Source organism: Sturnira hondurensis, unplaced genomic scaffold (assembly GCF_014824575.4).
Source record: "Sturnira hondurensis isolate 20B ecotype Veracruz unplaced genomic scaffold, ASM1482457v3 Scaffold0000507, whole genome shotgun sequence".
NCBI classification, from domain to species: Eukaryota; Metazoa; Chordata; class Mammalia; order Chiroptera; family Phyllostomidae; genus Sturnira; species Sturnira hondurensis.
This window is the reverse complement of record NW_028073138.1, coordinates 30,876-45,057: the sequence shown is the minus strand read 5'-3', so window position 1 is coordinate 45,057 and position 14,182 is coordinate 30,876. Positions and strand designations below refer to the sequence as shown.

General features: G+C 32.1%; 1 protein-coding gene across 1 annotated transcript in view; it reads right to left on the bottom strand.

Annotated features, from left to right (window-relative positions):
- LOC118983896 (low-density lipoprotein receptor-related protein 1B-like) overlaps positions 1 to 14,182 on the bottom strand; it is a 121,575-nt gene that overhangs the window by 93,070 nt on the left and 14,323 nt on the right. The window contains exons 4-7 of the mRNA XM_037041582.1: positions 10,668 to 10,891; positions 9,425 to 9,531; positions 2,899 to 3,015; positions 432 to 605 (exon numbers count right to left, since the gene is read on the bottom strand). Of these exons, the coding sequence (XP_036897477.1) occupies positions 432 to 605; positions 2,899 to 3,015; positions 9,425 to 9,531; positions 10,668 to 10,891 (622 nt within the window). The remainder of the gene's footprint in view (positions 1 to 431; positions 606 to 2,898; positions 3,016 to 9,424; positions 9,532 to 10,667; positions 10,892 to 14,182) is intronic.

The window sequence follows — 14,182 nt, the reverse complement described above, 5'->3', positions numbered from 1 at the left end:
CCCTTGAAACAGTCTACCTCAGATACTTTTAAGGATGAAATATTAATAATATAATTGCTACTTGGTTATCAGTGAGAAAAGTCAAAATGACTAATGATGAATAATTTCCTTATCTACAAACTCACAAGGGTTTATCAAGAATTTCAGAAAAGCAGAATAATGCATTTTAAGAAATAACAATGTCAATTGTAATTCTAAGAAAACAGCTAAATTCTGAAATTTTCATGTTTGTTATGACAGAAGAGGAAACCTGTATTATTTATATCTTGATTTTGGTAATTTAAAGTCTTGTGACATCAAAATTAAAGTTACTTAAGTTACTGGGGCTAAGGCATTGTAATAGTTAAGACAGTTTAAAAGATGCTTTCTTTTGAGAGTCATAAGGAAGAAAAGTTACCTATGTAGACAATTATGTAAAATATTATACTTACAGTCTTGTTGTTTATAGCGATGAGATATTAAAACACCTTTTGTTTTATCAACATCTAAAGCTAGGTGTTCTACTGAACCATGACCAAATTTTTGTACTCGAAATACACCATTTTTAGGTCCTGCTCCATATATGTAATCTTCAAAGACATCAATCCTATGTGGATGTAACAAGCCTAGAATTTGTAAAAGGTGGAGTTACAAAAGTTGCAATGTAAATACTCAGACTTAGAAAAACTAAGTTTATCCAAAATCCTACAGAAAATCTTATATTACTACTTTTAGAAAAAAAACTTTCAGAATTAAAATATATTTAATATTACATATGAAGTTTTTAGAATTAATTTCTCTGCCTTAGGAATAATTGAGATATTAAATAATGTCGCTCAGAATCTTAAAAAAACACTTATCACTTTAATCATCTTCACCATCACAAATCATTTACTCGAGGCTTATTTCATGCAGTGTAATTTTCTCTGCTTTACAATTTGCTGTCAAAAGAAAAATCTATAGGCTACTCCTATCTTTTGCACAAAAACTGGCACTTCATAGAGTTCTCAAACTGTGTTCTGGATCAAATCAACGATCAAAGTAGATTACTTGAATAACAAATTTATCAAGTAATCCTAAGTTAATTTTAAAGACTGAAATTCAAAAAATATTGGTTATTACTATTGCCTGTTTTAGAAATGAGATAAAAACAAATAAACTTGTGAATGGTAATCACACATTTGACTGGTTTGATTAAAAATAATGGGGGCTATCATTTTTCCCATTAAAATGACTTATTTTAAGAGATTTTGCAAAAAAAGCAATCAAACTTTTTGATACTATACTATAAAGCAAGTAAAATGACAATATTTATACAGGGTGTGACAAATGTAGGTTTACAGTTGTTCATGTAGAAAACAATACAATAATTAATAAATAATAGAAGAATAAACTGTTTTATGTACTCATGACTATAAACCTACTTTTTTACCCCATCCTGTATTTTACCTAATACCTAGAAGTTGTAGAACACAAAATGTGTTTTAAACATATATGTATCTTCAGGGTTATTTGAAATAGTAACATATACACTTAAGGTGAAACAGTATAACTTTCTTGTAATCAATTACAGAAATGAGAATTTTTTTTTCTAACTATGGTCACCATACAAAAAAAAACACATATGTTAGGCAAAGGCACAATGAAAGTTAAATTTCATTATTTTTCTTTTAACATCTCTGCTTTTGTTTAAAAAAAGCAAAACTGTGTTCCTAAAATATATCATATAAATATAAAACTTCAAATAACATATTCTGAGCAATTTGTGGTAAATAAAGGAAATTTTTTAGTTTGCTTTGAAGTTAAAGATGTCACAATTTGTATCTAGTAAACTTAAAAAGAAAGTGGTTAAGGAAGCTCACCATCAGTTGAGATGGCTTTATTATTTTTACATTAAAAACAGACCATTTTAAAATTTACATATTTAAAGTCAATGACAAATTCAGACTGAATATTTTTAAAGTTTAAATAAGAACTTTTCACTGATGTATTTTACATTAAATCAGAAGTGGTCCAATGAACCGACATTTTGATGCAGATTTAGTGGCAGATGTAAAGTGATACTGATGTTTTGTGATTTTGCCTTACAGGATATACTTATGAATGTTAGCTTTTTTGCTAAGTTTGACTTTTTTAGTATACAAATTTTTAATTGTATTAAACTTTTACATTTGAAAAATGGAAAAAAAAGGAAAGGGTTGTGGTAGGGAAAGGATAGAAAATCAGAAGGAAAAGAAATCAGATTCATAGAAAAAAATGAAATTTCCAGGCAAGGTAAGTGTGAGACACAAAAGGGAACAAGAAAAAGTGAGAGAGGGAATGATAGGAGGCAGGTATGAGTTGGAGATAACAAGGCAGGGGGTTGAAATGGGAGGGAAGTGGGGAGGACTGGGAGGGTGGGCTGGGATGGGGATAAATGGCAGAACAATTAAAATTTAAAAAAAAAGAAAAGGTGCCACAAACTATGAGTACAAGTAGATTCTGAGGTCAGTGATGGTAGAGTTGTTGTTTTTACAGTTTTCCCCTTGTGTAGAAGTATAACCAGCAATTACCTACAATAATAATATTTGTTACTATCATGTTTTAGTATGTACAGTAACTTATTTCCTGCTAGTTGTCACTGCAGTTTGAAACAAGAATTAGTTTTCACAGATGTTAATATTGACTACTTGAAGTGTCCTGCTCAGAATGAATATGTTCTGTATCCAAATAGCAAGGTACCATGTTTGTCTTACAATCAAATAGTTCTCTGGCCTGTATCTTCATTATTCTAGTAGGAATGAATACAAAGAGCTACAAGTTCTCAGAAGAAATAATTTGAGGAAATCTACAATATAATATTTTTATACGTATGTTTACATACCATTATTTAACTCTGTCAATAATAAGTGAAAGAAAGAATATAAACCCTTCACAGACCTTGTCTGCTGCTGACAGAGACCACCGAATCAGAACCATCGAATAGAACACTGCCAATGAGGGAGAGCTCGAGGTCCGCCCAGTATATCCGTTCACTGAAATGATCCACAGCTAGGCCTGGAAAATCAACACCCACAGACAAATGAAAATAAATTTGATGTTATTTAAAATGATGTTTTTTTTCTTACTCTACAATTATGATTGTTTTTCTTCAAGCATCACAAAAATTACATAATCTATATCACTGTACTGTATAAATTAGAATAAAATAAAATCATTCTTATCTGAAATATAGGTGTATGGATTACATAGAATTTATTTACTAAGGTGTAGCAAAAATCTTAGTTCATACAAGAAAAGCTACCCTAAGTATTCTTCTGTTCCACACTTAACTGATGCTTTAGTTATGCCTATTTTCTAAAACAGTTTTCCATGATATTTTAGTTTTTATCTTTGGAACACACACACAATTGACTCATCATTTAAATAACTTATACAACCTTTAAAGTAATTCAGTATAATTAGTTATATTTTGAATTTCTTCATGAGCATATCAAAAGTTTATGGGCTTAATTGTGAGATATCTTTGCCCATTTGGAGCTAGCCTGTGTTGACAAGAGACAGCTGTGTGCACGCTGAAGTTTAAACAGACGGGAGTTTTATGCTTACAGTGAAGAAAAATGAATAGTCAGTTCATTATGGTTCTAATTGTACTTAAACTTTTCTCTCTAATTTTTTCTTTAATCATTACTTTGCTCTCAGATGATTTGTCTTCATTTTTATCATCAGTATCTGTTAGTGAATAACAATGGGCTAAAATACTATGTGGTAAAATGTTTTTCCTATTTTTTTAACTTTAATTTTTTAGGTTTTATTTTATAATGTGATTAGAGTCTGGACCATATCTTTTTGCAAAAATATTATCAAAACATAGAATATCTTAAGTAAAGTTCCTTCAACATAGAAAAGTAAGGTCTATGACACATGGATTCTGTAATAAATATTTGCTGCTACAGATATTTAATTTTTGTGACATAGTCTTTAGATATGAGGTAGTACACACTTTGACAGTACAATACATGTAAAATACCTTTAGCATATGAATGTTAAAGAGCTTTTCCAATCAGAACATTCAGTAACTAATTGAGGTACACCTCAATGCCAAGGGAACTAAATGAAAAGTATTTTTGAATTAGTGCTAATAGCATGCTTGTGCAGATGGGCCAACATTTAACAATCAAAATGAATAAAAAATAATGGTGAACATCATTTGGGAATAATTCTTCATTTAAGTAGGTAGATCTAGCCAAAATATAATCAACCTAAATACAATTATTGCTTTTCAAGCACTATGTAAGAATGTTGTATACCCAATCAGCTTCTAGAAATAATTTCATAATTAAAACAACTGGTCGATGTTTTACTAGTTTCTGCTTGATAATTAATTTGCTCTCTGGAATCATATTGGGAGTTTTATTTTTGCTCTTTCACATATAATTCTGAGAAACAAACTATAAAAAGATCCAATGTCCTGCCACCAACATTATATTTCAAAATAATCATCTAAGAAGGAATAAAAATACTTTTCTTTTTATTCTACCTATGTAACAAAATAAAGTAGGAGGTTAAAAATAGTCTGTGTCCAACAAATTGGTCTTTATATTTAAGAATACAAAATTTTACAATTGTAAAAAATATTAACAATGGTATGCAATCCAACTTATCAACCAATATCATCTTTTCAAATTCATTAACAGTAAAAGGTTCTCAAAAGTGTCATATATTGTATTATTAGCCTAGGCTTGTCTAAAACATACCCATCTTTATCAGCTCTGGTTACATACTATATTATTGAATGGAATTACATCTAGATAAAAATTATATAATGAAGCTTTAAAATGGGTGGGATATATATTTTGAAAATCCTACAAGTCAATGATTTTGAATTTTCCTTAAGCTCTTTAATAAAAGATATAATCTTTTAAATTCAAAAGTTAATAAAGGAACTAATTGACTTTCTCATTATAGAGATGAAAGTCAAGTTTATCTAAAAAAAACTAGTCTTTTTCTGTCTTTAAAATATCACATCTCCTTTTTTGTCTAAAGAGCCAATAATAAGTTGGGAAAAATTAATTTCAATAAAAATCATTATTATCTAAACTGAGTATCATAGCTATTTAGAACCAAGTCAGTATAAGCACAGAAAATTTAAAATAAAATATCATGCCCATTTTAATAAAGCAAACTTTAATAATAATTTGGAGGGTTTGTAGAAGATAAAGACACAGGGGCTCACTAAGTTTTGGGAAGGCATATTAGAGACCCTAATCATGTAGGGATTTACATCTCATCTCCCATAATACAATGACTACTATAACATTTTAGGGATTTCTGAATTTCACTAGAGTTGAACTCTGAAACTTTTCAAGGTTATCTTCCCCCTAGCACCCATATTCCTACTAAGGTCTTAAAAAAGGAAAAAAGAAAATATTATAAGGAATTACTATAGTACTAATGGAATATTTAACAAAGAAGAGTTCAACAGAGCAATATATTAAAATTAGTGTTTTCAAAATTAAAGAAAAATATAAATTTTGTATAGTTTTTGTGTTAAAGAAACACAAAAAACACATTCTTTTGTGTTAAAGAAAAGCCAAGATTTGTAAGGTACTAATAATAAGCAATTTTGCACTATTACCATATTCTTAATTTAAGGGATCATAAGAGAAGTCTGAAAACCTAAAGATACTTATCACTTTAACAAACTTATTTTTTTTTTAATTTAAAGTATTTTTAAGAAAGGTTGCTTAGAGTCTTAGATTCCAAACTACATTAAAATTATTTTCCATATGTTTGTCCCTATATGCATATACATATACATATTTATTTACGAATGTTAGTAAAATAAATCTATCAAAGAATTGCAAAATAGTCCTTAAGTTTTCATCCATTTTATTTAATTAGAGACCTTTGTTGGCCAAAAAACAAAAAAAAATTGAATGAATCAGATAATTTAAGCGTGGTCCAAGGGCAAGTGTGTAATTCTTTATTCTCTCAAAAGCTGCCACAATTTGGGAGGAGCTAAAGGCAACCTAAATAAACTTCTAGAAAACAAACAATATGGCACTTAAATAAAATTATGTAAATTCTTCACACCTCCTATGGGAGGGAAAACTGGAAAATGTCCTCTTTGTACACAACATTCATTAACACCATTCAAAAACTCATATTTATAAGATACCTCCCTGGCAACACACTCAGGCAAGTACCAGTCATGGGGCACAGAATGAAACAGTTCACCTTCCTATCCTCATGGACCATACTACTCAACCACCTCACAGCTGATGAAGACGAAAGATGGCTTATGCTTCTTGTCTTTACTATAGAGCATAATTTAAAAAGTGTGTCATTTACTAGAAGAGGCCTTACAACAATATCATGGGTTACAGTGTTAAAAATTGTAGGGATTCGTCTCTATGCTTATTCAAGACATAATTATTTTTAAGCATGCTAATAACAGGTAAAGTAAATATTATCAAAGTGATTTAGACATGAAAAAATTAATGCTTAAAAGTTTATGCAGGTTGCTTCATTTTAGCTCCCATATAAATGGAAGGCTGTGCTCTTTCTTCTACTCCATATTTCTTCTAAGTAAGGTTCAAAGGAGAATACCTTCTTTTTGAACTCCTCCTTCAGCTGTTATGTCAATGATTCCCATTGCTTGGTACCTATTGCTTAGACACCTTTGCAAACCTCACTTTTGAATTTTACTCTTCTAAATGTAAGCATCCCACAAAATTCTATCCTAAGAAGCCTGTTTGTTTTCCCCTCCCTTGTCCATCTTAACAGTTTCAATAACTTTAAATATCAGCTATATGTTGCTAATTCTCCAAACTACATTTCTACTTCTGCTATGATCTCCAGAACTAAAATGGCCAGTCATCTGTGGTATATCTACACCCGATTGACTCGGTTTGGGTTGCATCCACACCTGCAACATTTGCCTGTGGCTGAGTGACATCACACAATGTGCTCAAGAGCTACTTTTTCAAAAGTTCTACTGTAATGACTTTAAAATGCTATACTGCAAACTAACCCCCCATTGTAAGTTAGTATAATGTAACCTGTATGAGAAAATGGAGTGTGTCATGTTCATCATTGAATTACCCATAGTGCTGAGCAGAATGATTAGCACATGGAAGATGTTTAATACATGCACCTTCATTTAGCCCACTGTAGGAGATGCTGTGGTACTCAGCCCAAACTTCCTTTACTAGGCAGGGTACCCGACTCCCAGTGATGCTGCAGCAGTGAAGGACTCACTCTGCAGCAGAATTGCTTGGGAAGTTAGGGCCCAGTGGCCAACCAACAACAAATAGGAAATATTAAAAGATGATCCCCTTGCCTGTAATGGAATTCATGCTCCAAAGCACATTCCCTGTGAACCAAGCTGAGACTAGACCTTACATGAGACAGTCTTTGGGGCTTTCTTCCTTCCTCCATCCTTCACATGCTTCCCCTGAATTGCGTTCCCTTTATAAATAAACTTTGCAAGAATTCCTCTCTCAGGCTCCCTTCAAAGCACCCTTCCTACATGCCATTTTATAAACTGCTGCCACATCATTTTAAAATGAAAAAATGTCACTTATAGCATGATTATGTAAGATATTAACATCAGAGAATTTTTAAAGTAATTTTGCAATGTTTTTATAAGTCTAAAATTAGTGAAAAGTAAAAAGTTAAGGAAAGAAGTACAAAGGCCTTTAAGCAATTAAAATCACATTTGGGCAGATTATACCACTCTTCTCCTCAGTTCTCTCCAATAGCTCCCCTTAAAGCTAAAATAGAATACAGGGCTTTTCAAGTGTATTCCGGGTTCTAGGTGATCTGCCCTGAACACCTGGCCACCCTCATCTCTACCATTCTCATGTGCTTCTAGGCATACTAACATTCCTGCTATTTTGACATATTTCTAACTCAGAACTTGTCACTCTCTCTGCTTGGAAAGTAGCATATCCATATCACTTGTTTTCACTGTTTATTCAGTTATCTTTTCAAATATTACCTTTCTAGAGACTTCTCTGACAACCATAATTAAAATGCTGCCCCCATAACTGCTCATCCTCTAGTATATTTTTTTCAAGATAGTACTTATAACTATCTGACATGATGCACAATATTTATTGTTTTCTCTACAGGAAGGAAAGTAGCATAGAAGTTGGACTCTTTTCACAGTAGTAAGAACTTATTTCTTCAGCATCCGGAACACTTTCTGGCACCAGGTGGTGTCAATTAGTATTTGTTAAATCACTGAATGGTGACATACTAACATAAATGAACTAAACCCCGAGGACTGATCATCCCCATAAAGAGTAAAAATAATCTGGTCTAGAGAAAAAGCATTAGATGTGTTAAAAGTTAATAAAATGTAAGTGCAAAATATAAATTTTCAACTACAAAAATATTACAGAGCATAATTGTTAAATAATATGAACTATGGGTAATGTATTTTATCTTTTTGATGGGAATGTAGTAGGCAGGGTGGATGGTACAGAATCCCTGAGACTCCAGAAATGTTTTATTGAGGAAGAAATGTTGAAGTTAGAAATTATAAAATGGGAAAGATACAGCTGAATATACAAAAGTTGGAAGGGCATTCTTGATGGAAGGCTGGGAGAAAAATGGAATGAGAGAAGAAGCAGGGAGTCCAGAAAAAGCTTCAGCTCCTGATCAGTCCTGAGAGCAGACAGAGTTACTAGAGTAGTGTCATCAGTGAAAGACAAATACCACATGATCCCACTTATATGTGGAATTTAATGACTACAACAATCTAACAAACAAAACATTCACAATATTATAGTAACGGAAGCTTAGTTGCATGAAGCAGACTTTACAGTTGCCAGAAAGGGGGTAGGGAATAAGATTAAAGATGGTGAAAGGATTACAAAGAACATTTATACACAACCCATGGACGCAGACAATGATATGGAGATTGACTTAAGGTGGGGAGAGGGTGGTGCTGAGTGGAGATGGGAAAAGGAGAAAAAAGGGGGGTAATTGTAATAGCATAAATAATATAAACAAATAAACATTTTTAAAAACAAGGCATGGTCCAACCTGTATGTTACAAAAATTATTTATCTTTCCCCAGCTCTTTGTCCATTTAGTGTTTCATTCTCTAGTAATATCACCATCTATCCCAACATCATTAACATATATCTGTAAAAAATACCCTAATGCATTCCTGTAAACCTCAACATTTTCTGTTTGTGAAATTCTACCAACGGCCTTAAGACTAAGCAATTTTCAAATATTATCCCCATAATATCTCTGACAGTATAAGAACATGACTTGCAAGTTGGAAAAACACAACATGAAATGTTAATGACTTTCATAATGTTATACTATAAATTAGTTGTATCTGTTTATAAAAATTATTATATTGTAGAAAAACCCTAAAGAATTGTAACACTAATGTGCTTAGCATACTGCTATTATTTTAAACTATATCAGAAGCACATCATACCTGTGGGTCTCTGTAAATTCTTTTGTACTAAAATCCTTCTCAAAGTACCATCCATGGCTGCTTCTTCTATATGGGAGTGGTCCCCAACAACAGTCCAATACATCATCCTGTAAAGATAAGTCAAGTTGGTCAACCTGGTGGTGGTGCTGCTACAATTCGACTCTACTGCAAAACACAATGTTTCTTCATGTCTTGCATGCCAGAATTACACCAGAGTCTCTGAAAAAGCAGATTCTGGACCCGACTCTAAAGCTACATAATGGGACACTCCAATGGAGGACGCGAGGATTCAACATTTTAAACAGTTCTAACTATGCAATAAAATTTGAGAGCCACTGTTTATTAATATAAGCTGAATTTTATATTAACATTTTAATTAAAAATGTCATTAACATTTTAGAAGAAAAGTCTTTCAAACACTTGAAACTATACTTTTGTTGTGACAGAATAGTCATATTATTATGAAAAGCATCAATATGCTTTTTTTTGTAAAGTAACTACTTTCTCAGACAGATATAATTCTCTGTTTAAAAGACATCACACTGCATAGTTTTACTAAGTAAATAACATTTGTTTCTTTTTACTCAGCATCCAGTGATCCCTTGTATGGGCACTCAGCCGTTTTATTTAACATTTCTCTACTTACCTTATGGTCACTGCTTACAAATAAAAAAGTAAAAATATAAAGAAAGAAATAGTTCAAGAAAGATAAAGTAAATGGTTTTGTTAGATTGTTTAAATTTGTTTATATATAATATGCCTTCATTTTTAATTAATTCAAATAGCTAAAATCACTAATATTCTAGTTAATATGTTTAACATTATGTTTAATTTTACAAAAATTCAGTATGAGATTCACCATAGTGGTTATATATTTATCTCATTAGTTTCATCATTCTGAAATGCACACATAACACACACACATTGAATGTATAATTTTGCAAACTCTCAGGAAAAAATATTTGCCCCACAATTCGGTATAAACATTGGCCCTGACTGGTATGGCTCAGTGGATTGAGTGCTGGCTTGCAAAACAAAGGATGGCTGGATCAATTCCCAGTTAGGGCACATGCCTGGGTTGCAGGCCAGATCCCCAATAGGGGGCACTCAAGAGGCAACCACACATTGATATTTCACTCCCTCTTCTCCCTCCCTTACCTTCTCTCTAAAAATAAATAAATAAAATCTTTAAAAAAGAAACAAGTTGAAAAAAGAAATATAAATAACCAACTCATTAACTTACCCTCTCTTAGGATTTACGGCAATAGCATAGGGTTCTCCAGCTATATTTGTTAAGAGTCGGGTGCAGTTAGGGCCATTCAGCTGCCCCACGTTGATAGAGTACCTCAGACTGGTCCAGTGAGTGGTATAGTAACTGAACCAGTGCATTCTAGAATGATCAGTCCAATAAATATTTCCTGCAACCCAATCAACTGCAATGTCCCTGGGCCTTTTAAATTCAGGACACTACAAAAAAAAATACAGCATAGTATTTTAAAAAACAAATTGATGAAGTTTTATGTACTATACATTGGTACATGGGAATCACATTAACAAGGTCAAGTGTTAATTGTTACATAGATTTTGAATTCACTTGACTTCTATTTTTAATATTTATAGATATTCAATTTCACAAATTTTAAGTATACAATGCAATAGAGCTTTACCATTATAATTAACCCTGTTTATCCACCACTCTGATAGAATATTTACATAATCATATAAGGTTAACCTATGGCGTCTCCTAGTCAGTATTCTCCTGAGAATAACAATGATTCCGATATCTAACATCATAGAATAGCTTAAACAAATCTATATATTTTATTTAGAATCATGTTCCTGTATTCTTGAATTCTTTACTCAACACCATGTCTGTGAATTTCATTCACACTATGCATGCTGTTATTAATACTTTTTAATTTATTTTCATGAATATACCAGAATTTGTTTACCATTTTACTAACAATGTCCATTTGGCTTATTTACAGGTGTAGGCCATTATAACTAAGGTCATGAATAATATTCTTGTATATGCCTTTTGTGGTCATAGACACTCATTTCTATTGAGTGTCTAGTAAGAAACAGTATTGTTGAGACTAACATACCCATATGTTCAGCTTGAATAGATTCTGTTAGGAATTTTTTGAAGAGTTTATATTTATATAGACTCTTTGCAGTAATTTAAAGAACTTCCAGTTGTCCTTCATCCTTATCAGATGTAATTTGATTTAAAAATTGAAAAATAGTTAGTACAAATGAAGAGATACTACATCTAAGCATCTTTTGAGGAAAGTTATCATCTTTGTCATTTATAGTAAACCTGCTAGTTAGGATTTTCTGCTTAATACTTTGTTACTGAATTATTGTAAGACAAAGGTACGAGAGGTCACTGGGAATGGACAACAAGGAAAATAATGTATGGTCCATGCCCTTTAAGTAATTTGACCACTTTGAGTAGGAAATAGTGTAGTAATTAATTTTACATGGCCCGATTTATTGTGCATGACCAAAAGTGAGAAAAGATTCACAGGGACATTATATCAAGAATGAAAACAATTATGTGAAGGTGAAGACATATACATAATGTGTAGGAACATCATTAAGACCTGACAGCCAGTGGAAATATGTTTTTTGACTCATGAAAGTTTCTCATGTAATTTTCTAGTGAACACATTTTATTGAGAAGTGGACTTGAATTAAAGAAGAAAGAGACCTCCTCAAAGGACAAACAAACAAAAGCTCCGAGATACCAAGAAACAGGAACTGCAAGTCACAATCTGCTGTGTAATTACTGGGATTTCAAGGGAGAAAAATATGGCTTGAACTAAATGCAGAACTCCAGCAATTTCTAACAACCTTGAATATCAGTCTTTTTATCTATTTGTTTAAATACTGAAATTATGAAATTACTGTACCCTATTTCTGAACTCTAACAGGAAATATTACCCATCTACCCAGTAATGCCCCATGGCTAACTGAAATTAAATGAAAAATACTCTGCAGACATATTCTAGAAATGACATATACATAATACTCATAAATGGATACAATGTAAAGATTTTTGTCAGCCAATTCACAAAATTATTATCATGTGATCCAGTATCATTAAATTAACTGCTTTTACCTCAGTTTGGAGGCACTTAAAAGTAATTATAGCAACAAAGGACATGGGCATGTCAGTGTTTATAATATTTATAATCAGGAGAGACAATGGAAAAATAACCATTATAATCTGTTCAGACACTATTGGAGCTTATTTATCATTTTCTAACTCCAGTAGAACAAACTTTAAGCATGCAGAAAAATGTGATATTTATTATCTAGTATGAACATAGAAAAACCTATTTCTTTTCATCAGATGTAATGGCATCCTGGCTAAAATGGAACATACAAAGTTCCACTTTTTTTAAGTACAGAATTTTTATTTTATTGTATTCATGCTCAAAAACTCTGATCCCATACTGCTATACCTGGACTGCTGACAATCAATAATCCAATTTTTGAATGTTAATAGAGCATTTAGAAGTTTGATTTAGTGAGTCTTTTTCAGCTAAGCAGTCTGGTGAAGATTCTACTAATGATAAACTATAGAAGAATAAATCAAATTTAAGTCATGCTGTTAGGGTAAAGAATACTACTTAGAGACAGAAAAAAATGTTACATATTAATACTATACACAAGAGATGCTAATGAGTTACAGATTTATTAAAATTTACACATTTATTCTTGTGTTCCTTGATTAAGGAGTTCCTAATGTCATTCCAATATCAACTAAAGTAGTTAGAATATGGTCACACCTAATAAATTCAACCTCAAGATATGAATCATCAGTGACAAGATGATTCTCAAAGACTAAAGGCAGCAGAGTGAAGATGTTACCAGGTGTTCATCCTCAATGACTCAGAATATAATGATTGCTCCATGATTTTCAACACCATAGGGAGCAGAACTGAATAGAAGAGGAAAGAACAGCGAGAAGACAGGAACAAGATGACCTTATTGTCAGGAAACCTATGGCTAACTTAGCAAATTGCCCTTTATAGTGAGTTCCATTGGGATGAAATGGTTCCTCATTATTGCTTACAGTTAGACCTAGATTGTGAACAGCATAAGCCTTATAAAATGGACTTTTTCATATTGATATTTACTGGAGAGTAGAAGGCAGAAATTCCTGTTGGGTCTTCATAAAATGAACAGATAATTTATGAAGTGGTTCAAAATCAACCAGGTAAATACACAAAGTGGAAAACACAGGAAAAGTAAGCAGGCTCTGGGAATGGAATGGAGTCTGATGTGGGAACACAGCAACAGGAAAGCTAAAAAGACAACTAAGTCATTTGTCTCCAAAGAGACTGAAAACAGACAAAACAAATGTGTATAATTAAAAAGAAAATGTAACTCTCATTGGTTCCTTCATCTAGCTCATTAGACAGATAGGCCAATGAACTAGATGACTAAGACGTGTCATGTTTAAGGGATTACAGAGAATGTGATTACCCTAACGACAAAAGGCATTGCTCACATTGTCGCACAAAGTAGAAGACACATTTTGGCTGCTTTCTCAGAAAGATAATTTGTTTTCTTAATAAGCTCTCCAAATACACAGCCAAAGTTTTGAGGCCCGAGACATCCCTTTTTGTAAGAATATATTAGTCAAAAGAATGAAATATTTAAATCTTACAGAAAAACTGGCGGCTGGATTATAATAAAATTAGACAATGGACCCTCTACAGCTGTGCACTGTAAGGCATCCGTCAT